This window comes from Hypanus sabinus, chromosome 6 (genome assembly GCF_030144855.1).
Source record: "Hypanus sabinus isolate sHypSab1 chromosome 6, sHypSab1.hap1, whole genome shotgun sequence".
NCBI classification, from domain to species: Eukaryota; Metazoa; Chordata; class Chondrichthyes; order Myliobatiformes; family Dasyatidae; genus Hypanus; species Hypanus sabinus.
The window spans coordinates 29,284,001-29,310,674 of NC_082711.1; the positions used below are offsets into that span (position 1 = coordinate 29,284,001).

The following is a 26,674-nucleotide window of genomic DNA, read 5'->3' on the forward strand; positions in this document are numbered from 1 at the left end:
TCCTTAAGCATTTAAAAATAAAAAAGCCTGCCAATGAACCGGAAGGGCAATTAAGGGTCAATAGGGAAACAGAAGGTTTGATTTTCAATAAGTACTTTGCATCAATATTTACCAGTTTTGAAAATAGTGGTAGACAAGAAACTGATACATCAGATTGACCCAAAAAGGAAGCAAGCAGTAACAAGATCTATGGTATTAGTAAAGGACAGAGATCACCAGAACCAGATGAGATACATCACCGTTTGCCAAAAGAAATAAGAACAAACTGCAGAGTTGCCTGCCATAATCTGTGAAGGGGCTTGAGTCAAATATTCCAAATTTGTTCAAAAACGGACAGAAAGATGAACTTGGCAAGAAAAGTAAGCTAGTTCTTATGATTTTAAAACAAACAGCCAGGAACAAAAAACAATACAAAGAAACAGCACTGATGTAATGACAGCTTGTTGATGAGATAACAGAATGGGAGAATGAGGAAAATACAAATGCTTTAGTTTTTGTAAAGCCTGAGGGATGGGCCAAAGGGCCTGTTTCTGTGCTGTGCTTTTCTATGATTCTATAAAAGGTTCAGTTGCAGCACAGATACAAAGTTGGTGAAGAAACAGAATTAACAATTTAGTTGTTTTTTTACCCTGGAGGGAGTCATACAGTGAAATGCTGTTAGCTACTCAATCCACTCCAGTTTTTGGTATGTCTCAAAAACCCGGAGATACAGGTCACATCTTCAAGTTTTGCAGAAAGCACAAACATTTGAGGTAATCACTATGAAAGACAACAGTAGGCTATATGAAGAAACACAAAGAATAATAAAACCAGCTGAAATTTGACATCCAAAACTGACACAAAAAAACCAAAGGAGGAATAATGAGAAAAAAAAGACCCTAAATCATACCATCATGGGATATGAATATTTGCTGGTAGGAGGACAGTTAACAGAGCAAAGCATATAGAATACTAGTCTTGCTTTAAGTTAGAAAATTACATAGCCTATAACGCTTGCTAAAGCTAAGCACTCACTAGTCCCAATCAGGGTGCTTTGTATAGGAATAACACAAAAAAGAAAGGTTTGGAAAGGGAAGGAAGAAAGTTTTTATGGACTATTTTAGAAATTACAATTATATTAATAAACAGCAGAATCAAGTCTTCTTGCACTTGAAAAAGGTACAGCTAAACTGAGATATACTAAGGGTAAAAGGTTAGCTAGCGAGAGAATACATTAACTTGGGATCAGTCTGGTAACCTATGTGTGTAGCCAGAATAAATGGGCGAAGTCTTAAATGAATATGTTCGGCTATATTTATCTTGGCGTTCAGGGGAGGGAACACTGATACTGGTAATTGGTTTCACATGGACTAAGATAGGGAAAAGTTTTTGTTGGCATGCCATCCAGACAGTTCATTCTACCCATAAGCACACTGAAGTAGTACAATGAAGAGAAAAACAATAACAGAATGCAGAACAATGTTACAGTTACAGAGAAGCAGTGCAGGTAGACAAAGGGACTGCACAAGGTAAGTTGAGAAATTAAGAGTTCATTTTTTTGGTATAAAAAGTCCTTTTAAGAGTCTTATCACAGCTGGTTAGAAACTTCCTTTGAGCCTGATTAAATAGCTTCTGCCCAGTGGAAGAGAAAGAAGAAAGAATTACCAAGATAGAAAGGGATTAGATAAAACTAATCAGTAAACTTCACGAACTGGGCCTGAGTACAGTCTCATGCAATTGGGTCCAGGATTTCCTCACTTGTAGACCCCAGTCGGTTCAGGTTGGCAAAAATATCCCTCCGCAAATGTCCATCAGCACAGGAGCATCACAGGGATGTATACTTAGCTCCTTGCTCTACTCTGTTTATACCTATGGCTAAATACAGCTCCAACACCATATACAAGTTTGCTGATGACACCACTGTTGTGAACCATATCAAAGGTGTTTTACAGCTCCTGATATTTATAGTTTACAGATCCTGTTTATAGTTACTGTTTTATAGGTTTGCTAAAGTATGCCTGCAGAAGAAGAATCTCGGGGTTGCATGTGGGGACATGTTTGTACTCTTATAATAAATTTTACTTTGAATTTTTTTTTAATTGTCATTAGCCAAAGACCAGATACCAGAAGGCTGGAGGACAGCTAATGTGCATTTATTTAAGAAGGGTGTCAGGGATAAACCAGGAAACTAGACGAGTGGGAAAGTTATTGGAAAAGATTCTGACAGATAAGATTTACTTGCATTTGGAAAGGCAAGAACTAATTAAGAATAGTCTTCATAGCTTTGTGCACAGTAAATCATGTCTCACAATTTGATTTTCATGGCAACAGCAGGTATAAGCTGTTTTCATATGGCCTTTAACAGAACCCCAGATGGCAGGCCGGTCCAGAAGGTTAGAACAGAAGTGGTAGTGAAGGCAAGAGCAGTATCAGCACTTAAGAAACATTTGCACAGATATTTGAATGAGCAAGGCACAGAGTGATTTGGAATTAGTATAGATAGGCTTTAGTCAGGCCATGAAGGACATGTTTCTATGTTCTACAATTCTCTCTGGTAGGAAGTGTTTAAAATCATTTAAATTACCAGAACAGTAATCCAGAGACTCAATCAACAATACTGAATTGAAATTCCATCCTAGATTTGGAATTTATATTCATTAAATAAGGCATCATCAGAAAATGACTCAGTCATTGGCTAAGTAATAAAATACAAAAACCATTTACAGTGGCTGAAAGGCAAGGAGTACAGATTTAAGTGATTAGCAGAAAAATCAGAGGGAGAATGGTGAAAAGTCAGCAGCAACATCACTCACAGCTAATAATGGCTGAAATTGTACAAAGGCAAGACAAGCACAGAAACACAAGACACTGCAGATGTTAACACATATAGAAAAATGGAGGGCTATGTAAGAGGAAAGGGTTAGAATGATTTTAGAGTAGGTTAAAGAGCTGGCACAACATCATGGGCTGAAGGGCCTGTACTGTTTAATACTCCATGTTCTAAGTTGGAACTTGGAGCAAAATCCAAGTTCTTCTAGTAGACTATTTTTTCTTTGTTCTAAAACAATGACAAACCCCACATATTTTGATAATTGTTGAGTTGTTGCATCACCTGTGCTCTTTCTCCCAATATTTGGGAAATGGATGACACGTTGTGAGCTTGAGAGGCCAAGAATGGGGGGAAAATTTGATTATAACCACACAGTATATTTGCCTGCTCTCAGTTATAATCATCACAATGGACGTCCCTCACCATTGTTTTCTTGTGTACTGTAAATTGATAAATGAGGTTTGAGTGATTTTTGTTATGAACAGTTTTCCATTTGACCTATGAATTAACTCCACCCCAAAAGCACATACACAGTGAAATACAGCACTGAAGCATGGCAGATTGAGAAGTGATCTGGTGCAACGGTCTAACCTTGGTTAACTCTAGTCTGTACAGGGATTAGATTTGTGATAGACCTGTTTGTTGGGATTGCAACTTGTGCATCACCATGCAGTAGAGATTGACTAATAGTTTGAGATCAACCAAATCAACTGAAGGATTCCCACATACCCTCTGGTTTGACAACAAAGGCTTACATGAAATTGAAAAAGGACATGTACTATGTTGACATTGATATCTATGATTTTTTTTTGGATCTGTTATGTGATGCAGATCCTGTCCTTTGCACTTCACGAAATCACATACAACTCTGGAATGATGAGGAGGATCCTTTTGATTGTCAGTGGAGAGACCCCTCAATAATATCCCAATCCAATGCTTTCCCTTTCTTAAAGAGGGTTACCAGTGCAATACTCAACTAGTTCTAATTCAGGTCACATATAGTCTATGTGCTTGGTGCCAAGTTCCCAAAACAAGCATGCTCTTCTAAGCTCCATTGTCGCTTACAATTTCTGGGATATTGGACAATACACCTGGGGGGGTGGTGGGGGTGCAACATAATAGAGTAGCAATTAGTGCAACACTTTACAGAGCCAACCATCGAAAGATCAGGGTTCAATTCCCACTGCTGCCTGTAAGGAGTTTGTACGTTCTCTCTGTGACTATGCAGGTTTCTTTCAGAAGCTCCAGTTTTCTTCCACATTTCAAAGATGTATGGCTTAGTAAGGGTTAGTAAGTTGTGAGCATGCTGTGTTGGTACCAGAAGCATGCTGTGTTGGTACCAGACACTTGCAGGCTGCCACCAGCACATCTTCTGACTTTGTTGGCCATGATGCAAATAATACATTTCACTGCAACACACACAAAAAGCTCAGCCCGAAACGTCGACTGTACTTTTTCCCCCACAGATGCTGCCTGGCCTGCTAAGTTCCTCTAGCATTTGGTGTGTCTTGCTTGGATTTCCAGCATCTGCAGATTTTCTCTTGTTTGTAATGTATTTCACTGTATGGTTCAATGGGCATCTGATAAATAAAGCTAATCTTTAGAAGATTCTCAGATTTCCTGAAGGTAATTCCACATCCATGCCTTGATCGGAAATCTCTGCTACTGCTCAAAGTGGAGAAACAGCATTACAAAAATGATGAAACGTTCAGCTCCTATGACAGAAGCACACAAATACTACATGCAAATACAGCATACCATTTCCCAAATGACCACCCACCCTTTCTTGCATCACCTACGACAGTCGGTACTCCCATTAGCTTTCTTCAGGCATTTCAAAATCCATTGTACTAGACTGAAATTCAAATTGATCCCCCCAAGAACTGCCTAATAATTCAACATACAACTTATAACATATCAAAATAAATTGCATTTGATTTGAAAACTTTTGGTAACATAGCGCTCACTTTTTGCCCTCAGAAAATTAAGTAAGTTTGATTGTTCTCCCATTCCAAGATCATGCATTATTCATTACCTGAGCTCTTAATAATAAAATCATCCCTCAAGTATTCAATTGACTCAAAAGTATTGGTGTTACACTAGCAATTAATTTGTAGCCCACAATTTGCCCATTATTTTGTAAATAACCTCATTTTTATTTCTTTGCATCACAAGCTGATAACAGAATTCTGGGTAGGAGTGTAATTCTCTCAGAAGTCTGGCAGCTTGATTTCAAGGGCAAGCTCATAACTGAAATGGATGCATAATACCCATATTTATGATTACTAGCTAATGAGTTTTAAGAAAAATGACTGGGCTTGAAAAATAAAGCAGAATATTCTTGCCAATCAATTACACAAAAATATTTGGCAACTAAGGGCTGGTACTGGAAGCTAAGCACAGCACAGCTACAAGATAAGCCAATGACATGACTGTGATCTGGTTCCCCTGACACAATAATTACAGAATGATCTGAAATCTCTACAAATATACTTTCTTTCTTCCTTTTTTTTTTCCTGAAGGTGTTGACTCCATGTTGTGTACGAAACTAAATACTACACATCAGACAGTCTTGAGTTCGATCTTAGTTAGCCTAATCTATAAAGTTTGGTCATACTGTCAGTACTCAGGCTTTCTGGAGAACATAAGCAGAGGTTAGTGTCCCGGCTTTTGTACAAAATATGACCTTTTGGGTACTGCACTGAAATCAGAGATGAACAGAGATGTTCAGAAAGATATCTAAAGCATGAAGTAGTATTTTAAAGGCAAATGGAAAAACTTCATCTGATAATTGCTGAAGATACCTCATGAGAGCACAAGAACCAAGGTAATCACACAAGCACGTTAAGGGAATTTGGGACTATTTTCATGTTAGGTGTAATGGAGTATAGAATCACATGTAATTATTTTACACAGAAATAAAAGGAATGATAAAAATTTCCAGAGAATCGAGTTGACAGAATAGTTTTATAGCTCCATTTGAAAAGATATACAAACTCATGATAACAGGATATTCAGTGCATTCTAACACAATTGAAGAAACAGATGCAGACATTATGGTGGAAGCTTTAAAATAATTCTAAATGGATGAGCAACAATGAAGTGAATAGGCTGCATTGATCTGCACTGTTCTCAGGAAAATCAGAAGACAATTCAAAACTGGGCCAAGAACATAATGCAGAAAGCAAAGCACTAAAAACCTATTTTCACTATCCTTTTTTCTTCCCAGACAGTATTTTAATCTTGGTTCTGTACCCGTACCATTACTCCTTCAGAGCAAGTAAATAAATGAAGGCATCCCCAAATGGCTGGTATAGTCAACAATTAAAAAAAATCAAAACCATAATTAAACAAGCTCCATGAAATTACTTTTTCAGAGAAATAAAATATTCAGTATTTCTAATAATAATCTGCATGCAAACTTTGTAGTCAAAATGTATGAGGTACTCTGTAGCCTTGAAATAAGTTACTTTCCCCCTTGACAGTGACCTCCTGTCATTTTCCCAGCTCTAATAATGGACCAATTGGGCATGTTGTTAACAGGTTTAGCCATCTGGAATCATTATTAGCAACTCTGCTAAATTATACTATGGTAACCATGATTAAATAATCAGGGACTAGATAACAAATCATGGGTCAATTGATAAATTTCATATTGACATTCTTGAAATACATTTCCTCTACTCAACATCATTAGAATGGTGAAATTAATTTAGGTCAGATATATAATATAAAAAGTTAAATGCTACATTTGACTGAAATCGCAAATAAAAACACAATATCCTAGGAAAGCTCAATACAGCATCTGCAGATAGAAAACATAGCTAGCGTTAAGGCATTATTTCAGACCTTTGATGAAAGGCTAACTGAAAAGTTATTTACTTTTCTAACCAGAAAAGCTGCCTGAACTGCTGAGTTTTTCCAGCATTCTTTTTTTTTATTGTGCATATGTAATTGCTGCTCCAAATCAGCTGTACGAATGAAGAACTCTCCCCTATAGCAGTTAACGCAACTCTTCACAGCACCACCAGTAAGATCAGGGTTTAATTCCTGCTGCTGAGTCCAAGGTCTCCCTGTGACCGCATGAGTTTCCTTTCAGGTGCTATGGTTTCCTACCACATTCCAAATATATAGGGTTATGGTTAGTGAGTCTTGGGCATGCAACATTGACACTGGAAATACTGCAGCACTTGTGGCCTGTCACTGATCTGATTTGATACAAACAATGCATTTTACTGTGTTTTGATGTACATGTGGCAAATAAAGATAATCTTTATAAATTGTTAACAGCTTCTCCACCACTCCTTTACATCTATTTTCACCCTGCATCTCTTTTGCTCTTCCTTTAGTTTCATTAATATTATCTTCCGTACACTCGGATGAAAAGTACTCATTCTGTGATTCAATCACAACTTTTGTTCCTCTCAATCCACCACTGCTTTAACTAATATTTTGCTTTTTATTCTTACAGAAGTTTAGTCTTTTGATTTATAGTTTTGTTCCTCAATCCCCGTTTTCCCTATTAAAACTTCCTCTATGGTTTCTGTATTGACAAAAACAAAAGCAATAGCAAAATACTGCAGATGCTGAAAATCTTAAATAGAGAGAGTAAATGAGGAAATCTCATCAAATGGAGAAGCTTCCAATAAACAGTATTTCAAATTGATAAACTTTTACCACAACAATGTATTAAACATGGATTCCCACTGTATTCTGCACCTGATGTTCACAGTCAACTTACTGTGCTTTCTTTTTGTTTGACCTCTAGTTCTTTTGGCATCCAGAGAGATCTAATTTTAGATGCCCCAGTTTCCTTCTAATAGTTGTACCTTTACTGACTCTATTGAAAGGCTTGTCATTTGCTCATTTACAGTTTTCCACTGCAGTAACTAAACCTTTTCACAATTCACTGTCTTGTTTCCAAGTGCAATATTCTTTGTTTTAAATTTTACTAGCAGAAAAATTAGATCCAAATTATTAATCCATTGGTGTATACTATTAAACTAAATGCAGATTAAATCATATTTTGAAAACAAAGTGGAATTAAAGGAGTTGCTGCAGATTGCATAAACCTTTAACTGCTGTTGGTATTACTAAATAATGGCTCAGTCCATTTTCAACACACTCATCTCTGCATTAAAAGGTTTTGGGCTTATGACTTTAGGCAAATGATCACGTCTATTCTGCTGAAATCTAAAAGACTATGAAGGAGGAGACTGTTTTCCTGAAAATCTAGTAAATATTATTCCCTGAAGCATCTAACCAAAATTTTCACCTTACAATTATTTGTGGTATTTATTATGCCCAAACGCCTCTCATGTTTCCCTACCTGTCATTATACTTCACTATTTATTTAAGCGTGACAAAATGACAACAAAAACAAATGAAGTGTAATATTAATATGAAAGTCTGGACTAAAATACCCATATCCACATTGTAATCTCTTTGTATTTATGTCTTTCCTTTTATGTTAAAATGGATCAAAGTCTTCAATTTTCTTCACCATTTCATTTTCTTATAAGTTGTATACCCAGTGAATATATCAAAGAAAAAAATCACCTCAATTATTTGATTCATCAGTTTCACAATTAATGTGCCATATGCTTTGAATGTACTGTACTGTACTCAAGGCTAATATGGACAAAGTGCCTAAATTTAGAATTGCCATACATTTGGAGAGATTACTTAAACAGTTTAGGAAATAGTTTCCAGTAAGGACTTTGACATGTATAACACTTATAACATTGGATAACATCAACAGCAAGGAGACAGAAGGAATTGCATCTAAGCCACTGATTTAGAATCATAGCCAAACTTGCATATGCACACTGTTGCCGATATGAGCTCATCCTATTTGACAGTGTTTAGCAAAGGAAGTGTCTTTAAATGTTGTAACTGTACCCAATTATACCACTTCCTCTTGTTCCACCTACCACCACCTTCTGTGTGAAAAAGATTTTCTTCAAGTCCCCTTTAAATTTCTTTTGTCTCACTTTAAACTTGTGCCCTCTAGTTTCACACTCACCTACATAGAAAGACTATGACCATTCACCGTAACCATTTCTCTGCTAAAGACATTGCATTTACTTAAACTTTCTATCCCCCCCCCACCAAATAACATTGCCCAATTTCAATTTAAAGATTTTAAGAACAACTTCAATATATCCTTGCAATGCAGAATTTCAAATTTTAACAATCTATGCGTAAAGGCATTTTTAATCCTCTCTTTATAATCTTATATTTGTGTCAAATTGTGGTCTCACTATTGGAAATCATTACTACTTCAGGCATAACCACTCAAACTAAAGAACTTGTAAAAGTTACTTTTATTACTTACACGCCATGCTGTTGTGCAAATATGAGAATATGCAATGGACAGTGGCTAACATTGATAGAGGTACTTTTATTTTTAAATATCAAGTCAACCATAAACTTAGTTCAAGGAGTTGATAGCTATACTCACAGGTCTGCGGAGAAAGAAGAGTGTTAGTGCCCCAACCAAAGGCATGTCACCGATGAGGGGCTCCAGAATTACTCTAAGTGTGCCGTTCATCTGCAAGTATATTAATAAGATCATATTTCAGAAAAGACAGTTGATTTTCACAAATTAGTTAAGACAAATTGCATTCATCACACACCAGAGGTATCCAGAATTTTCATGATTTTTTGGAATATTTTCTGAAGTCACCAGGTTATAATGCCAACTATGTACTAAATGCTGCCTCACTTAATATTTAATATTTGGGCATGGAAGATAACATTTTACGGGAGATTCAGCCCAAGCAGACATTCAAGTGTTTAAAAACATTACACACAGCAAAACACTGAGGGAACAAAACATTAAAATATATTAGTAAGGAATGCTTCGCAAATGATATAACAAAAATATTTAGAAAAAATTAGGAAAAAAGTCGAAAACTTAAGCCTAAACATGCAACATTTTGCCTCATTTCACAATTCTAAGCAATAGACAATTCCAAGCATCATGGGTAATATTTTCTGATGTAACAAAAATAATCCTCTGTAATCTACTAACACAAGAATATGGATGAAAAGGCCATTCACCCTATAAATCATGATTAATTTCACCATTACCACATGTCTCAGAACAAAATAACTGTAATCTTCATACAAACAAAATTTCAAAATATTGAAATTTGCTGTATGAAGGTTAATTCCTGTTTCATATGTGCATAAAATCTGTCCAAATCAATTAATCATATCTCACAAAAAATCCAACATATTTATACCTCAATAAAACTCCTAAAATAATTTAAAGAATCATAGCAAATCAGTCACCCACCTGGATGCCTTTTACACCAGCTCTGCAAAAGTACCTTTTGATCTCAATGTCTATATCACAGTTTCCAACATAGCTGAGAAAATAAAGAAAATACAGTGTATAAGCAACATGTCAAAAGGTACTGTCTGTAAAATCAGTGATCAAAATAAGGCTTATTATCATTGTCTTATGTAGCATTAAGTTTGTTTGTGGCAGCAGTACAGTACAAAGACATAAAATTACAATTAATTACAATATAAACAAACAATGCAAAAGATAACCATTCTGAAAGTCTGCTAAAAAGTTCAGAAAGGCAAATACGAAGTACTGCAGGCACTTCAGCCACAGCAGCAATGCCCTGCTCTAGGAACGATTCTCAGTGAGGAAAGTACAGATTTCAGAGTTCTGTACAAATGTTCTCTATCCATAGGTGTGAACAAACCCACCGATTTTTCTTTAATTTTTAATTGATCTATGCACATTCATTGTATTTTAAGTCAAATATAGGTCCCAAAGAATGCAAACCTTAAACAAATATCAATTTTAACTTCATTTTTAGATTGTTTTTTTTTTATTTCAGGTGTGACCACAACTTTTCATACAATTCTTGAATGTTTTATGAAAAGTGTGGAATGGCTTTATTTTATTCTACCAGAAATAAACCCACGTTTATTTCATTCTACCAGAAAAAAATTATTAGGTTCTTCAAAAGTCAACCTACTAGTCTGATTCACAGCCATCCAGCTTGGATAGTGTCTTCGTGGAAATGGCACAACATCAGTAACATGGCAGTAGACAACGTAGCTGATCAACCAAGTTACAAGTGATGACAGTTGAATAAATGTATGGCACCCACACATCTACATTCAGAACTGTAGAACAAAAGAGTCAAAGCCACTGACTTCTTAAAGCTTCTCAGTTACTTTGATGGCTCTGAAAGGTGTGACCAGCACCACTGGAGGAAAATGCATTCAAAATACAATTAAATGATTTATACACCTTGATTTATTACCACGTTTCGAGTAAAACTCTAAAAGTAAAAAGATCTGCAGTTATTGTTTTGCAGACTTGACAATCTCTTAAAACTTACTGAATGAGGAAATAATGCAATCAGTTAAGCTAAAGTGCATAAATATAGACCCGCACTGCCAGGATTGAAATTAACATTAAAATCCAGTTTTGGTAGCAGAACAAAACATATTAATGTTGCAGCTAATTTTTAAAAACTAGAAGCTATAGTATTATAATGCAACAAAATCTGAACAAGTTATTTGGCCATATGACAATTGTTCATACAGTTCATACTATTAGACTTCATTGACATTTCTCTAAAATCTAAATAGCTTTTAAATCATAACATCTGCACAAAGTCCACTGGTGCACAAATAAATCTATATCAAAATGATTTTAGTTCAACATGCTTTCAAATCAATAAATTGCACATTCAGACGGAGACGTAATGTGAAGATTTTTACTCCTCATGTATATGAAGGATGCAAGTAATAAAGTCAATTCAATTCAATACAAAGCACAAGGAACGTGATTTTTTTTTCCAAATCAAGTAGAATACTCATCAGGAACTTGCAAATAATGGAATGCATCATTTAATTGCAAGTTGATAAACAGAACCAGTAATACACTAAAGATTAATGCTGAAACAAAAAATGTTTAACTGGAACAAATCTAAAATACTGTGAATTAAACAATATAAGTCTGGCAAAAGGCTACCAATCTGAAACTTCTTTTTTTGTTTCTCAGCACAGCCTGACCCATCATATATTCTCAGCATTTTCTGCTTTCACATTTAATACTTAGGATGTTGGAATCTGAAATAAAAGGAGATCAGAAACAAGCCATAGATTAGGCAGCATCTGTGGAGAAAGTAACAATGCATCAGATTGATGTCGAGCTTGGTAATACTTCAAAAGAAATTAACTGGAACCGCAGAACATTATTTCAGGAAATAAATGAATCATGTCGAACTTCAGCAACGTTTTCTGTCTGTGACCTTCCTATAATGCAAGAGCAAGACTCCAGAAGTTTGAAGGAAAATGTCATGATACACAGTTTAAAATTTATTTATTGCAATAGTGAATTTATTCTTAATGTTGGAAATATACTTTAAAATAACTGACTAAAGTATTTATGGTAGTTAAAGAATTTGAACAGGATACTTGAATTCAAATGAACAAAATTAGGAAAAACTAACGGAGTTTCACAACAATTACGCAAATACAGAACTGGGTCAAATGTCAAAAGCTGTTGCATTTCAGGAAGAGTCATTGACTTCTGGAATAAATGACTAAATTGCATGGTGGAAGTAGTTTTACAGTTAATGTTCAGCAAGAGAATAACAAAATTCATACAGAAGGCATAATTCATTGCATACTAGGTATGGTAGTTAGGATACTAGGTAATGCAGCAATTAGCTCCTGGAAATTTTACTGAGTATTATCCATCCCTAAAAGCAATGCCCCAATTTAACTTCTTTTCCTTAGCTAGAACATTACCATGAGATCATAAGATATAGGAGCAGCATTAGGCCATTTGGTCCATCGAGTCTCCTCCATCACTTCATCATGGCTGATGTAATTTTTTTCTCAGCCCCAATCTCCTGCCTTCTCTCCCCTATATCCATTCATACCCTGATCAATCAAGAATCTATCAAACTCTGCTATATTTTTAATAATATTATATATATAAATAAAAAAAAATAAAGACTTGGCCTCTACAGCTACCTATTGCAAAGAATTCTACAGATTCACTACTCTGTGGCTAAAGAAATTCCCCGTCATCTCTGTTCTAAAAAGGCACACTTCAATTCTGAGGTTGTGTCCTCTGGTCTGAGATGCTCCCACCATAGGAAACATCCTCTCCACATCCAGTCCGTCAAGGCCTTTCACCATTTGATAGGTTTCAATTAAGGCACCTCTTATCCTTCTGAATTCTAGTGAATACAAGCCCAGAGGCATTAAACGTTTTTCATATGACAAACCACTCAATCCTGGAATCATTTTTATGAACCACCTTTGAACCCTCTCCAGTTTCAGTACATCCTTTCTAACATAAGGGGCCCAAAACCACTCACAATACTCCAAGTGAGGCCTCACCAGTGCTTTATAAAGTCTCAATGTTCATATCTTTGCTTTTATATTCTAGCCTTCTTGAAATGAATGCTAACATCGCATTTGCCATCTTCACCACAGACTCGATCTGCAAATCACATCAACTTTTAGGGAATCCTGAAAACAAACTCCCAAGTCCTTTGCACCTCAGATTTTTGTATTTTTTCTCCAATCAGTTTTCTTTTCCAATCAATTCTGGCTAATTCTTCTCTCATGTCTCTGTTAATTGCTTTACCCCGCTGTAATACTGAAAAATCTGACTTTAGCTTCTCCTTCTTATATTTCAGGGTACCTTCGATCATATTATGATAATTTTCCCCTTAGGGTTCTTTTACCTTAAGCTCTGTAATTAATTCCGCTTCATTGTATAACACCCAATCCAGAATAGCTGATCCCTTAGTAGACTCAACCAGGAGTTGCTCTAAAAATCCATCTCGTCGGCACTCTAGAAATTCCTCCTCTTAGAATCCAGCACCAACCTAATTTTCCCAAGCTACCTGCATGTTGAAGTCTCCCAATACTCTTGCAACATCACTCTTTTAGCATGTATTTTCTATCTCCAGTTGTAATTTGTAGGCCACATCCTTACTACTGTTTGGGAGTCTGTATACAACTCTCATCAGGGTCTTTTTGCCCTTGCAGTTCTTAGCACTATCCACAATGATTCAACACCTTCCAACCATATCTCACCTCTTTCTAATGATTTAATTTCATTTTTTAACCAAAAGAGCAACAGCACACCCTCTGCTTTCCAGCCAGCTGACATAAAGTGTATCCTTGGACATTAAGCTCCCAGCTATAATCTTCTTTCAGCTATGGTTCAGTAATGCCTACAACATCATACATGTCAATCTGTAACTGTGCTACAGGTTCACCTACCTTATTCTGTACAGTGAACACATTCAAATGTAACATCTTCAATCCTGTATTCAGACTTTTACGTTGTAACTCATCTTGTTGACTGCAATTTTGCCCTATTATCAGCCTTTCCTTACTAGGAATTTCACTACACATTGTCTGTTTGAAAACCAACTACCTCATCTTCAGCACTATCACTCTGGTTCCCAGACCCTGCCAAATTAGTTTAAACCTTCCCAAACAACTCTAGTCAATCTGCCAGCAAGGATATTGGACCCCCTTCAGGTTCAGGTGCATCCTGTCTCTTTTGTACAGCTTGTACCTTCTCCAAAAGAGATCATAATGATCCAGGAATCTGAACCTCTGTCCTGTCCCTCCCATCAGTTCCTCTGCCACACATTCACCTGACAAATCATCCTGTTCTTACCCTCACAGGCACATGGCACAGGCAGCAATCCAGAAATTACTACCCATTTCTCAGCTTTCTACCTAGCTCCCTAAAGTTTCTCTTCACAATGTCCTTACCTTGTCTACCCATGTCAATGGTGCTAATATGTACTAAGACTTCTAGCTGCTCACTCTCACCCTTGAGAATGCCACGGATCCAATCTGAGATAACTCTGACCCTGGCATCAGGGAGGCAACATACCATCCGTGTGCCTCTGTCACGCCCACAGGATCACAATCAGAATCAAGTTTTTTTATCACCTGCATGGGTCATCAAATTTGTCAACTTAGCAGCAGTTTAATGCAATACACAATATAATAGAAAGAGAAAAAAAAAAGTAAATCAATTACAGTATATGTATATTGAATAGATTAAAAATTGTGCAAAAAACAAACATAATAGAACAGAATAATATAACAGAAATAATAATAATAATAAAAAGTAAGATAGTGTTCAAGGGTTCAATGCCCACTTAGGAATTGGATGGCAGTGGGGAAAAAGCAGTTCCTGAATCGCTGAGAGTTCAGGCTTCTGTACCTCCTACCTGATGGTAAAAATGAGAAAAGGGCATTCCCTGGGTGCTGGAGGTCCTTTCTGAGACATCACTCCCTGAAGATGTTCTGGGTACTTTGTAGGCTAGTATCCAAATTGGAGCCGACTAAATTTATGACCCTCTGCAGCTTCTTTTGGTTCGGTGCAGTAGACTCCTCCCCCCCCCCCACACCCCCATCAGACAGTGATGCAGCCTGTCAGAATGCTCTCCATGGTACATCTATAGAAGTTTTGAGTGTATTTATGGACATACCAAATCTCTTCAAACTCCTGATGAAGTATAGTCACTGTCTCATCTTTATAACTGCATCGATATGTTGGGTCAAGGTTAGGTCCTCAAAGATCCTGACACCCAGGAACTTGAAACTCTTCACTCTCTTCACTTCTGATCCCTCCATGAGGATTGGTACGTGTTCTTTTGTCTTACCCTTCCTGAAGCCCACAATCAGCTCTTTCATCTTACTGACATTGAGTGCATCTTTGTTCCTCGTACTAAGGAATCTCTCAGTGCCACTACAGCCCACTTCCCTTCCCGCTCTTCTGGGCCACAGCAGCAGACTCAGTGCCAGAGATGCAGTTACTGTGGCTCAGCACAGATGTTAAACAATGCTAATGATTTGGGGAAGATGCCATAAAGTTAGCTGTACTAGTATAAAGTGCTTTCACTCAACATGTAAGCAAGTTTATTAAGTGTGTAGCTTTGGTCTGTTCACAGTGGTCTAATTTTGAAACCTTAGTCTATGCAACTAGCGAATTTCAGCCAGGTCAATTATGGAGATTTTGCAATTGGTAACAAGTACTTCTAGTTGTGCAAGGCAAAATAACATGGATTTTCCACATCAGTATACTCCTCAGCAATTTGTAACATTAATCATAATGCTTATTTGGTCAACTAGCCAGCACAGATTTCTTGACTTGGAGGATGGCCACTTGAATGTTGCCAAATGAGCCCCAGCATAAGTGAAACAAGGACAAAGTAGCTTCAAGAAATAATGAAAATAACTGCAAGCCAACAGCCTTAAATAATCACTACACATGAAAGCAAACCCCAAGATAATCCAACTCAATACCTTTTCTTTTCTTTTCCAGATTTCACAATCAAAAATACTCTTCCTCTACACCTAACCTAAAAGTGTATGTAAATTACCTGATCTGAAGGTCTAATATAATTTGTCTGTTGTCCACATTTTCTATGTACGGCTTAATCCCATCAATTCGTAGAGGCTGAAAGGAGAAGAATAAAGAGATAGCAATTGAGTGGAAAACCCTTCCCAGCATCTGATGATTAAAAAAAACTTCATAAGAATACATATCAGGAAACTAAAAACAAACTCTCCTTCAGAATGGACATCTGGGACACAGCATAGGAAAACAGTACACAGGTTGGAAAGGACGGTTCTTCTGATTATTATTGGCACGAGAAGAGTCCGGAGTAGTGTTAATCGAGCAAGAATTCAAGTTTGTGAACAATCCAAGTTAAAATGGAACAAAACGAAGACCAAGTGATAAATTAGAATGCAGACCAAATGCAGCCCAAGGAAGGTTTAGCTTAAATGGCACAAGAAAGCAGGAGAGTATGATGTACAAGTTAATTTTAAAAATTCTGTTTCGAGGTACAGGCAAGGGTAGAGGATTTGCTGGAAAGAGGGATTTGAGGCAAGGTAGTAAAGAGAAAAAGACTGTACTGCTGGATTTATCACTGTTGAAGTTGGATAGGAAAATGAAGTTTGACACCACTGGGTAGGAAAATTACGTTTTGTTCAAACAGTTTTCGAGTTTTGCACTAAGCAAACTGACAGCAGCATCCCTGTGAATTTGAAAGGTAAACAGAATACTGAACCAGAAGTAATAACCAGGGTTAAATCAACACTGAAGTACAAAGTCAGTACAGGACAAGACGAGAAAAATGAAGATACAATTCCAAATGACTTCATACAAATGAAGAATAAAACGGGCTTGAAAAGTAATCAGTGGTGGTGATAGATAGAAGAAAATAACTGAAATTATGCTGGTCTGTCACTGCAGCTATGGAAAGCAATAAAAATTTGGATGACATTTTGAGCAGACTTTGACTCAGCAGCCAAGTAAGGAACAGCATTACATTTCAACATTAAAGCATGATGTGAACTGAGATCTGCTCTACAGACATAACATTTAAGTGACTGATCATAAACACAAGAAATTCTGCATGTGGCTGAACCAAATGTTCTGGTCAATAGCAAAGCTGATAGAGGATGAACAGAGCAACAGTCATGGGAAATAGCCACTGTAACATAAATACTAATTGCCATTCATCAGCCTAAAACCAGATATTATTCAGGTCTTATTTAATGCATGCATGTATCACTTCATTATCCAGAGAACTAAGTATGCCCAATTTTCCAATTTTATGGTGGAGATAAAAATCACCAATCAACACGGAACCATCTCTCTTTATAGAGTCAGAGTAATACAGCATGGAAACAGGCCCTTCAGTCCAACTCATCCATGCTGGCTATGGACTCCACCAAGTCAGTCCCATTTACTTGTATTTGGCACATACCCCTCTAACCCCCTGTGTGCTTACCCAAATGTCTTTTAAATTTTATTACTGTACCTGACTCAACAACAGCAGTTCATTCATGCCCTGCCTGAAGAAGTTCCCCTTCATGTCCCTTTTAAATCTTTCATCTCTCACATTAAACCTATGCCCACTAGCTTTTATTTCCCCTTCCCTGGGAAAAAATACAATGTGCAGTTATCCTGTCAATACCACTCACAATTTTATACACATCCATAAAAGGACACGAATGAATCCCCTATGTTCCAAAGAATAAAAGTCTTAGCCTGGCCAACCTTTCCCTATACCTCAGTTCCTTGAGTTCCAGCAGCATGGCTTTAAATCATCTCTCCACTCATTCCAGTTTAAAGATGAACAGGGAGACCCAAAACTGGACACTATTATTTAAATTAGATATCACCATGTTGAATTACAACATAACAGCCTAACTTTTACACCCAATGCCCTGCTGCTGAATGATAGAATCTTCCTCAAGACCAGGGGCTCCCAACCTGGGGTCTACACACTCCTCGGTGAATGGTAGGGACACATGGTGTAAAGAAAAGTTAGGAACCTCTGCTCTAAACAATTTCAAGTCATAGAGCTGTGCAGTTTATTAGCACTCTTGGTGCCAGACATTGTTAAATGTTGCCTTGATGTCAATACTTTGACCTCGCTTCTGGGACTCAGCCTTCCATCCATACTTCATGTAAGACTGCAATGATGTCAGGGGTTGAATGGAAACACAACTGAAAGCAAATTAATGGTCAACAACTTCAGCTAGACAGCAGCATTGTTAATACCTTCCAGCGCATTACTAATGGTTGACAATGGACTGACCTGGTGATAATAGCCAGAAATGGAACATTCCTCTTGGTGGACAGGATGTTTCTGGGGACAACACACACAAAATGCTGGTGGGACACAGCAGACCAGGCAGCATCTATAGGGAGAAGCACTGTCGACGTTTCGGGCCAAGACCCTTTGTCAGGACTAACTGAAAGGAGAGATACTAAGAGATCTGAAAGTAGTGGGGGGAGGGGGAAATGCGAAATGATAGGAGAAGACCGGAGGGGGTGGAATGAAGCTAAGAGCTGGAAAGGTGATTGGCAAAAGTGATACAGAGCTGGAGAAGGAAAAGGATCATGGGACGGGAGGCCTCAGGAGAAAGAAAGGAGGAGGGGAGGAGCACCAGAGGAAGATGGAGAACAGGCAGGGTGATGGGTAGAGAGAGAAAAAAAACAAACAACTAAATATGTCAGGAATGGAGTAATAAGGGAAGGAGGGGCATTAATGGAAGTTAGAGAAGTCAATGTTGTTTATATATATATATCTTGAGTGTTATAACTAGAAAAATATCAGACCCTACAGGATCTGCCATATATGATTCACTAAGCTGTTTCTTTATGTTGTAAGGAGTGAGATAAAATTAGCTAAAGACAAGCTGATATTGGGGACCTCAGATGGATAAAATTCATTATTTATTCAAAAGCAGTGATGGACTTGCCACCATAAGAGGAAAAATTTCTGAAAGCACAAAACATTCAAGATCTGCAGTGTTCCCTCTTAGTCAATTTATTGGTAACAACAATTTTTTTTGCTTTCTCATGTGAAGATCTAGATCTCAAGTGTAGTCGTTTCTCACCTTGCTTCCCATATCAATCTTTGTGAAGGTAAACGTACTGAGATGGCTGTTCGCTCCCCTCACAGCTGGTTCAATTGTTTCTTTAAACAATTTCTCCACAAACTGACTGACATATGGCCATAGATGTTTCACTGTCTGAAAGGAATAAAACAAAATACTTTAAAACTAGATTGAATACAAAAAAGATATTTCATACAGCATTTTGTGGAATTACAAACATTAAGAACAAGAAAAAACCATTAGTTCCACCAACTAATGCAAATGCTTCCGATCGTTTCCCTCTTCACCACTCTCAAAATAGTTCTCATTTTAGTGAGATTCAGATTGGTTTACTGCCATATACACTATGGTGCAATGAATCTCCTTGTTCACATGAAGCTCACAGAGTAAACAGTACACTCAACAATAAGTATATTGTGCAAACTGAGATGGTGCAAAAAAAAAGAGATATTGGAAGTGACAATAATGAAAGAGGTATATTAAGGGTTCAAGAATATGGCAGTATCACCAGGAGGTTCCACTTAGGTAAAAGAGTTCATAACAGCTTTCAAAACCAACCTACTCCATTATATTCCTGTAATCTATTGTCTCCTATCAATACTATCAATTGTAGTAGACAATCAAACTACAAGTCAGAACATGCTTGGGATCACAGAAGAAACTGAAAGACACAGAGGAAACCCACAAATACAAGCTGGAGGAACTCAGCAGGTCGGGCAGCATCCGTGGAAACAAATAGTCAATGTTGCAGTCCGAGACCCTTCATCAGGATAGAGGAAACCAAAATATTCATAAAGAAAATGTTCTAATCCACAAAAACAGCACAAGGGTGTGGAATCAATCCTGGGACAATGCAGTGATGATAAAGCATCATTACTTGCTGCAGCTCTGTGTCAGCTTCTCAGAAATTGAAAAAACTCCGACCAGGAGTAGCTAGTGGGCTCTTTGAGCTTGCTCTACTATTCAATAAAAATCATAGTTTTGGGTTAATTTAATTTCCCAGCTTTAGGTGCAAGCCTCAAGTTACAGCTCTTCAAATAATCACCCCTGTTCTAATTAAACCTCCACCATGCTTCCAAGCAGCAGATTCAGATCCCCATCCCCTCACCCCACCACAGAATGTCATCTCAGTCTCTTTTAAAGCAGCTTCTTGAAATGCTTTAAAACAGAAAGGAATTAATTATTCATGTTATATTGAAGTCAACATTAAAGGAATGTGCATTTCTGCAACAACTCGGCTCAACTCACTAGACCTTTGGCATGCTCATGTATATGTCAGAAATTACCTATGCTTGTTACAGTTGCCTTTTAACATTGTTAGGCAAGTTAATAATTCAGTATTATTTATTGCATGGAATTAATAACTTCATTCAAAAGCAAGCACAGAAGCACCTCCAGAAGCAGAAAGATGCAAGTAAAAGTGACCAAGGACATCAAGTTTTTGAAAACCCTCATCCCATCCAATATTCTAATTTTTTGAGCCTGGCAGCAAGTTTGGTGACAAATTTCAATCCTGCCAATTGATATTCATCTACCTTCTAAGCAAGAACATTTACAACTGACCTCGAGGACAGTGATGAGTAGACACCCTGCATGATTTTCTACTTTTTTTTTAAATTTAACAACTCTTAAACTAAAGGTACCATTCAATCTTCACTGATTTTAAAAAGAAAACACAGCAGTGGCTACAGCAGAATGAAAATATACATAATGCTGTTTCAGAATTTGTCTTCCTTTGCACATTAGTTGTTTGTCAGTCTTTATTAATGTAAAGTATTTTTCCCTTAAATTCTATGTATTTCTTTAATGTTAATGCCTCTGAGAAAATGAATCTCAAGGTGGCACAAAATGACATATACACCTTGTGCTACCTTGAGATAAATTTATTTTGACTTTAATAATATTTAAATGAACATTAAAAAAATTCCAAGCAACAAACCATTAGCTGGAAGAACTTAGCAGGCTGAGCAGCATTTGTGGGAGGAAAGGAATTGTCAGTTTTGAGTTGATAATCTGCATCGGGATTCTATTAAATTGATTAACTGCAGTAAGTTCTCTGCTTCACACTACTGAATAATTCCCAATATTTATTCTGGATTTTTTTTTTTAAAGTTGCCATTATTGGTTTTGTTTCCAAAAGCCATTGCAACAGATTTACCACAAATATGTTTGTGGACAACATAAAAGTACGAAGTTGAAAGTAAATTTATTACCAAAGTACAACATGTTAGAATACACCGCCTTGAGATTCAAATTCTTACTGGCATTTATAAGATAAAAGCAATACATAGACTGACAACAACCAATGTACAAAAGGCAAACTGCAAATAAAAATAATACTGAGAGCATAAGGTGTACAAAGACTCCTTGAAAGTGAATCTGTAAGTTTTAGAATCAGAGTAGAATATGAGGTTCTCCAAGCCTGCTCAGGAACCTGATGGTTGCAAGGTAATAATTAGTTCCTGAACCAGGTGGTGTAGAAAAGGTTATGTACCTTCCATCTGATGGTGGTAGCAAGAAGAGGGCATGACTTGAATGGTAAGGTTCATTGATGACAGATGCTGCTTTCTTGTGACAGCACTCTATGACAATGTATTCAATGGTTGGGAGGGCCTTTCCTGAGATGGACTAGGCTGTATCCACCATACTCTGCAGAGCTTTCCATTCTTGGACATTCGTAGTCCAGGTTGTTTTGCAACCTATTAGGATATACTCAACAATGCAGCCATAAAATTTGTCAAAGATTTAGCATGTCCCCAAAACCTCTGCAAACTTTTAAGAAAATAAAGCTGCTGTTGTGCCTTCTTTGTGATGGCACTTGCATGCTGGTCCCAGGACAAGTCCTCGGATAAGAAAATGCTAAGGAAGTGCTCATGGACCTCCCATCTTCTTCCTCTTGTAGTTGGCAATCAGCTCTTTCTTAGCTGATAAAATTTATTGGTATTATAGGATAACCAGGAAGATTGTCCAAGGCTGGAGCAGGCTGGAAATCAGATGGGAAGTTGGGTGGTGCACTAGAACCATAGAACATTACAGCATAGAAACAGGTCTTTTGGCCCTTACTGGCTGTGCCGAGCCATTTTTCTGCCTAGTCCCACTGACCTGCACCTGGCCCATATCCCTCTATATACCTCTCATCCATATACCTGTCCAAGTTTTTAAAATGTTAAAAATGACCCTGCATTTACCACTTCATCTGGCAGCTCATTCCACACTACCACCACTCTGTGTGTGAAGAAGCCCCCTCTAATGTTCCCTTTAAACTTTCCCCCCTTCACCCTTAACCCATGTCCTTTGTTTTTTTTCTCCCTTAGCCTCAGTGGAAAAAGCCTGCTTGCATTCACTCTATCTATACCCATCATAATTTTATATACCTCTATCAAGTCTCCCCTCATTCTCCTATGCTCCAGGAAATAAAGTCCTAACCTATTCAACCTTTCTCGGTAACTCAGTTTCTCAAGTCCCGGCAACATCCTTGTAAACCTTCTCTGCACTCTTTCAGCCTTAGTAATATCCTTCTTGTAATTTGGTGACCAAAACTGCACACAATACTCCAAATTCGGCCTCACCAATGCCTTATACAACCTCACCATAACATTCCAACTCTTATACTCAATACTTTGATTTATAAAGGCCAATGTACCAAAAGTTCTCTTTATGACCCTGTGACGCCACTTTTAGGGAATTTTGTATCTGTATTCCTAGATCCCTCTGCTCTACTGCACTCCTCAGTGCCTTACCATTTACCTTGTTATGTTCTACCTTGGTTTGTCCTTCCAAAGTGCAATACCTCACACTTGTCTGTATTAAACCCCATCTACCATTTTTCAGCCCATTTTTCCAGCTGGTTCAGATCCCTCTGCAAGCTTTGAAAACCTTCCTCACTGTCTACTACAACTCCAATCTTTGTATCATCAGCAAATTTGCTGATCCAATAGAAGGTGAGATTTACTTCTGAAAAGTGTGAGGATGTGTGTTTTATTAAGTCAAATAAGGATATGACATATACAACAGATGTAAATTGATTTTATTCACAAGTTATAAAATACAGAGAAGTCATTTGAGGTGACAACTATACCTCTGCAGCACATCAGACTGATATAAAAGTACAATTACTAAAAGTGGGTATGAGAGCACGAGAGAGGAAATTAGTTCTGTCATTTGCAGTCTTTTGAATTTAATTATGTTTTGGGACCTTTTTCTATGTAGGATTATCCAACGGTTGGGCATTTGTAACCCGTGGATAGCCTGGATTCTGAAAGCAAAATTGTGGGAAAGATGTGGTTGTATTTGAAAGAATATAGAGAAATTCATATAACCATATAACAATCACAGCACTGAAACAGGCCATCTCGGCCCTCCTAGTCCGTGCCAAACTCTTAATCTCACCTAGTCCCACTTACCCGCACTCAGCCCATAACCCTCCACTCCTTTCCTGTCCATATACCTATCCAATTTTACCTTAAATGACACAACTGAACTGGCCCCTACTACTTCTACAGGAAGCTCATTCCACACAGCTATCACTCTCTGAGTAAAGAAATACCCCCTCATGTTTCCCTTAAACTTCTGCCCCCTAACTCTCAAATCATGTCCTCTCGTTTGAATCTCCCCTACTCTCAATGGAAACAGCCTATTCACGTCAACTCTATCTATCCCTCTCAAAATTTTAAATACCTCGATCAAATCCCCCCTCAACCTTCTACGCTCCAATGAATAGAGACCTAACTTGTTCAACCTTTCTCTGTAACTTAAGTGCTGAAACCCAGGTAACATCCTAGTAAATCGTCTCTGCACTCTCTCTAATTTACTGATATCTTTCCTATAATTCGGTGACCAGAACTGCACACAATATTCTAAATTTGGCCTTACCAATGCCTTGTACAATTTTAACATTACATCCCAACTTCTGTAATCAATGCTTTGATTTATAAAGGCCAGTGTTCCAAAAGCCTTCTTCACCACCCTATCTACATGAGACTCCACCTTCAGGGAACTATGCACTGTTATTCCTAGATCTCTCTGTTCCACTGCATTCCTCAATGCCCTACCATTTACCCTATATGTTCTATTTGGATTATTCCTGCCAAAATGTAGAACCTCACACTTCTCAGCATTAAACTCCATCTGCCAACGTTCAGCCCATTCTTCTAACCGGCATAAATCTCCCTGCAAGCTTTGAAAACCCACCTCATTATCCACAACACCTCCTACCTTAGTATCATCGGCATACTTATTAATCCAATTTACCATCCCATCTTCCAGATCATTTATGTATATTACAAACAACATTGGGCCCAAAACAGATCCCTGAGGCACCCCGCTAGTCACCGGCCTCCATCCCGATAAACAATTATCCACCATCCCGATAAATAATTATCCACCAGGATTAAAAGATTGTAAGGACAGATTGGATAGGCTCAATTCATTTTCCCTGGAGCAAAAGGAAATTGGGAGGTAACCCAAGAGAGACTTTAAACTTTAAAAGGCATACTGTATATGTAAGTATATACCCAGAATATTCTGGAGTATCAAAAATAAGAACATAAAGGACAGAGGGAGGAATTCTAAAGGGGAACAGAGCAGCAGATTTTATTTTTCTTTTACTCAGTGGTTGATATCTGGAATTCAAAGGAAGTGATGGTCAAATACAATCACTACATTCAAAAGACATTTGGACAAACCCTTGAATAGGCAAAGCATAGAAGGATACAAACCTAATGCAGGCACCTGGTATTAGTGTAATTAATGGACATGAACATGGTGGATCAAAGGGCATGTTTCTGTGCTGAAGCTATAAAGAGGAATATTTAAAAAATAAGCATTGAAGGATCAGGGAAAAAAGGTCATAATTCCCTCATCTGGTTGCTATTTCTACCTAGACTTATTCCAATCAATTAATCTGAACTAGATTTATCCAAATTCAGCAGAACCCATATAACATCAACACAAGTTATTGTGTGTTCTTTTTTGAGAAAGGAAAATGACATTTTGGGAACATCGATCTTGGCACCATGAGTTTATCGTTGAACTATTATTACTTCAACTATTGCTACTATAGATGTAATTAAACAATCAAGAGTAAAATATGTAATATCATGCTAGTAGACATGGAGGAAGCAGCTGTGAACTTATGGGGTTGAATGGAACATCTGTTTAATAAGCTAGTCATCAATAACATAAAATTAAGATCGAGGCCGGAAAGTTGTTCCACTGGAAAGCGAGACTAAAACTAGAGGTCACAGCCTCATGATGCAGAGGAATAGACTTAGAAAGGAGATGAAGAGAAACTGCTTCTCCCTGCCGCCCCCATGAGAGTTGTGAATCTGTCAATTCTCTACCCAGAGCAGCAGTGGAGGCTACCTCATTAAATATATTTAAGATACAGTTCTTGCATAACAGGGGAATTAAGGGCTATGGAGGCAGAAAGGAAGGTATGTGGAGCTGAGTTCATAGCTAGATGAGCCATAATCTTATTGAATGACAGAGTAGAGTTGACAAGACAGGTGGCTACTCCTGTTTCTATTATGGTCTTATCTGTGCAAACAAAATATTGAAAACACAACAAATATGGATATTTTACTGCTAACTCACATTTCTTTCACATATTACAATCTGATTAATTGAGCTCACTATCAAAACCATGAGCTACTAACACTTTGCTTGTATGTTAACATTCCACACCAGAAAGGCTAACCGCCTTATTGAACAACCCAACAATGTGCTTACAGGGTAACTACTGGTGGCTTTCAAAATGAACAAAGGGGATACAAGTGATCTGAAGAATTGGTGTAGAAACTCATGCCCTATTAAATATTCCTTCTAAATTATTAATCCTCATTTATAGATTTTACTTTCCCCAATAATTCAAACAAAATTATCCTACCTTGTTTAACCATTCCACCCTCTCCACATCTGGGAAGTGAACCTGAAAATGACAGAAGATTAAACATTAGTTTAAAATGGTTATAAAAACAAAAACAAAATTAGGAAAAAACTATCAGGAACAACATTAAAGAGACAGGGATGATACTGCATAGAGAAGAGAAAGAAATGTTTATATGTGCCACAATTTTAGCTCCAATATGACCAACTTAACGTACATCTGACTTGAATGAAGACTGCAGGACACATGTGTAGAAAATCACATGGGTTAAATGTGCCATCAGCTGTGGGACTCAAATTATCAAGCATGGAACTTGAGTGGCCACTAATACCACACTGATGTGAATTAGAGACAGCAGGATGTTACAGGCAAAGTATGAATGGGTGGCTATTATTAAACAACACTAGTGGTGCACAAGTCGTCTGGGAGCATTACCTCCCATATTAGTTTTCAGCTTTGAACATTTGCAAGGGAAACAACTCCTCTATGGAATTCTGCTGTGGTCAAGTCCATGATATCATATACATGAC

The 26,674-nt window shown here is 37.4% G+C and overlaps 1 protein-coding gene across 2 annotated transcripts in view; it reads right to left on the reverse strand.

The window, feature by feature from the left end:
• The window catches only part of esyt2b (extended synaptotagmin-like protein 2b), a 212,527-nt gene that overhangs the window by 89,142 nt on the left and 96,711 nt on the right, over positions 1-26,674 (reverse strand). For both annotated transcript variants that reach the window (XM_059971888.1, XM_059971887.1), the window contains exons 2-6: positions 26,145-26,186; positions 19,259-19,393; positions 16,222-16,298; positions 10,113-10,185; positions 9,273-9,362 (exon numbers count right to left, since the gene is read on the reverse strand). In XM_059971888.1, coding sequence (XP_059827871.1) covers positions 9,273-9,362; positions 10,113-10,185; positions 16,222-16,298; positions 19,259-19,393; positions 26,145-26,186 — 417 coding nt within the window. The remainder of the gene's footprint in view (positions 1-9,272; positions 9,363-10,112; positions 10,186-16,221; positions 16,299-19,258; positions 19,394-26,144; positions 26,187-26,674) is intronic.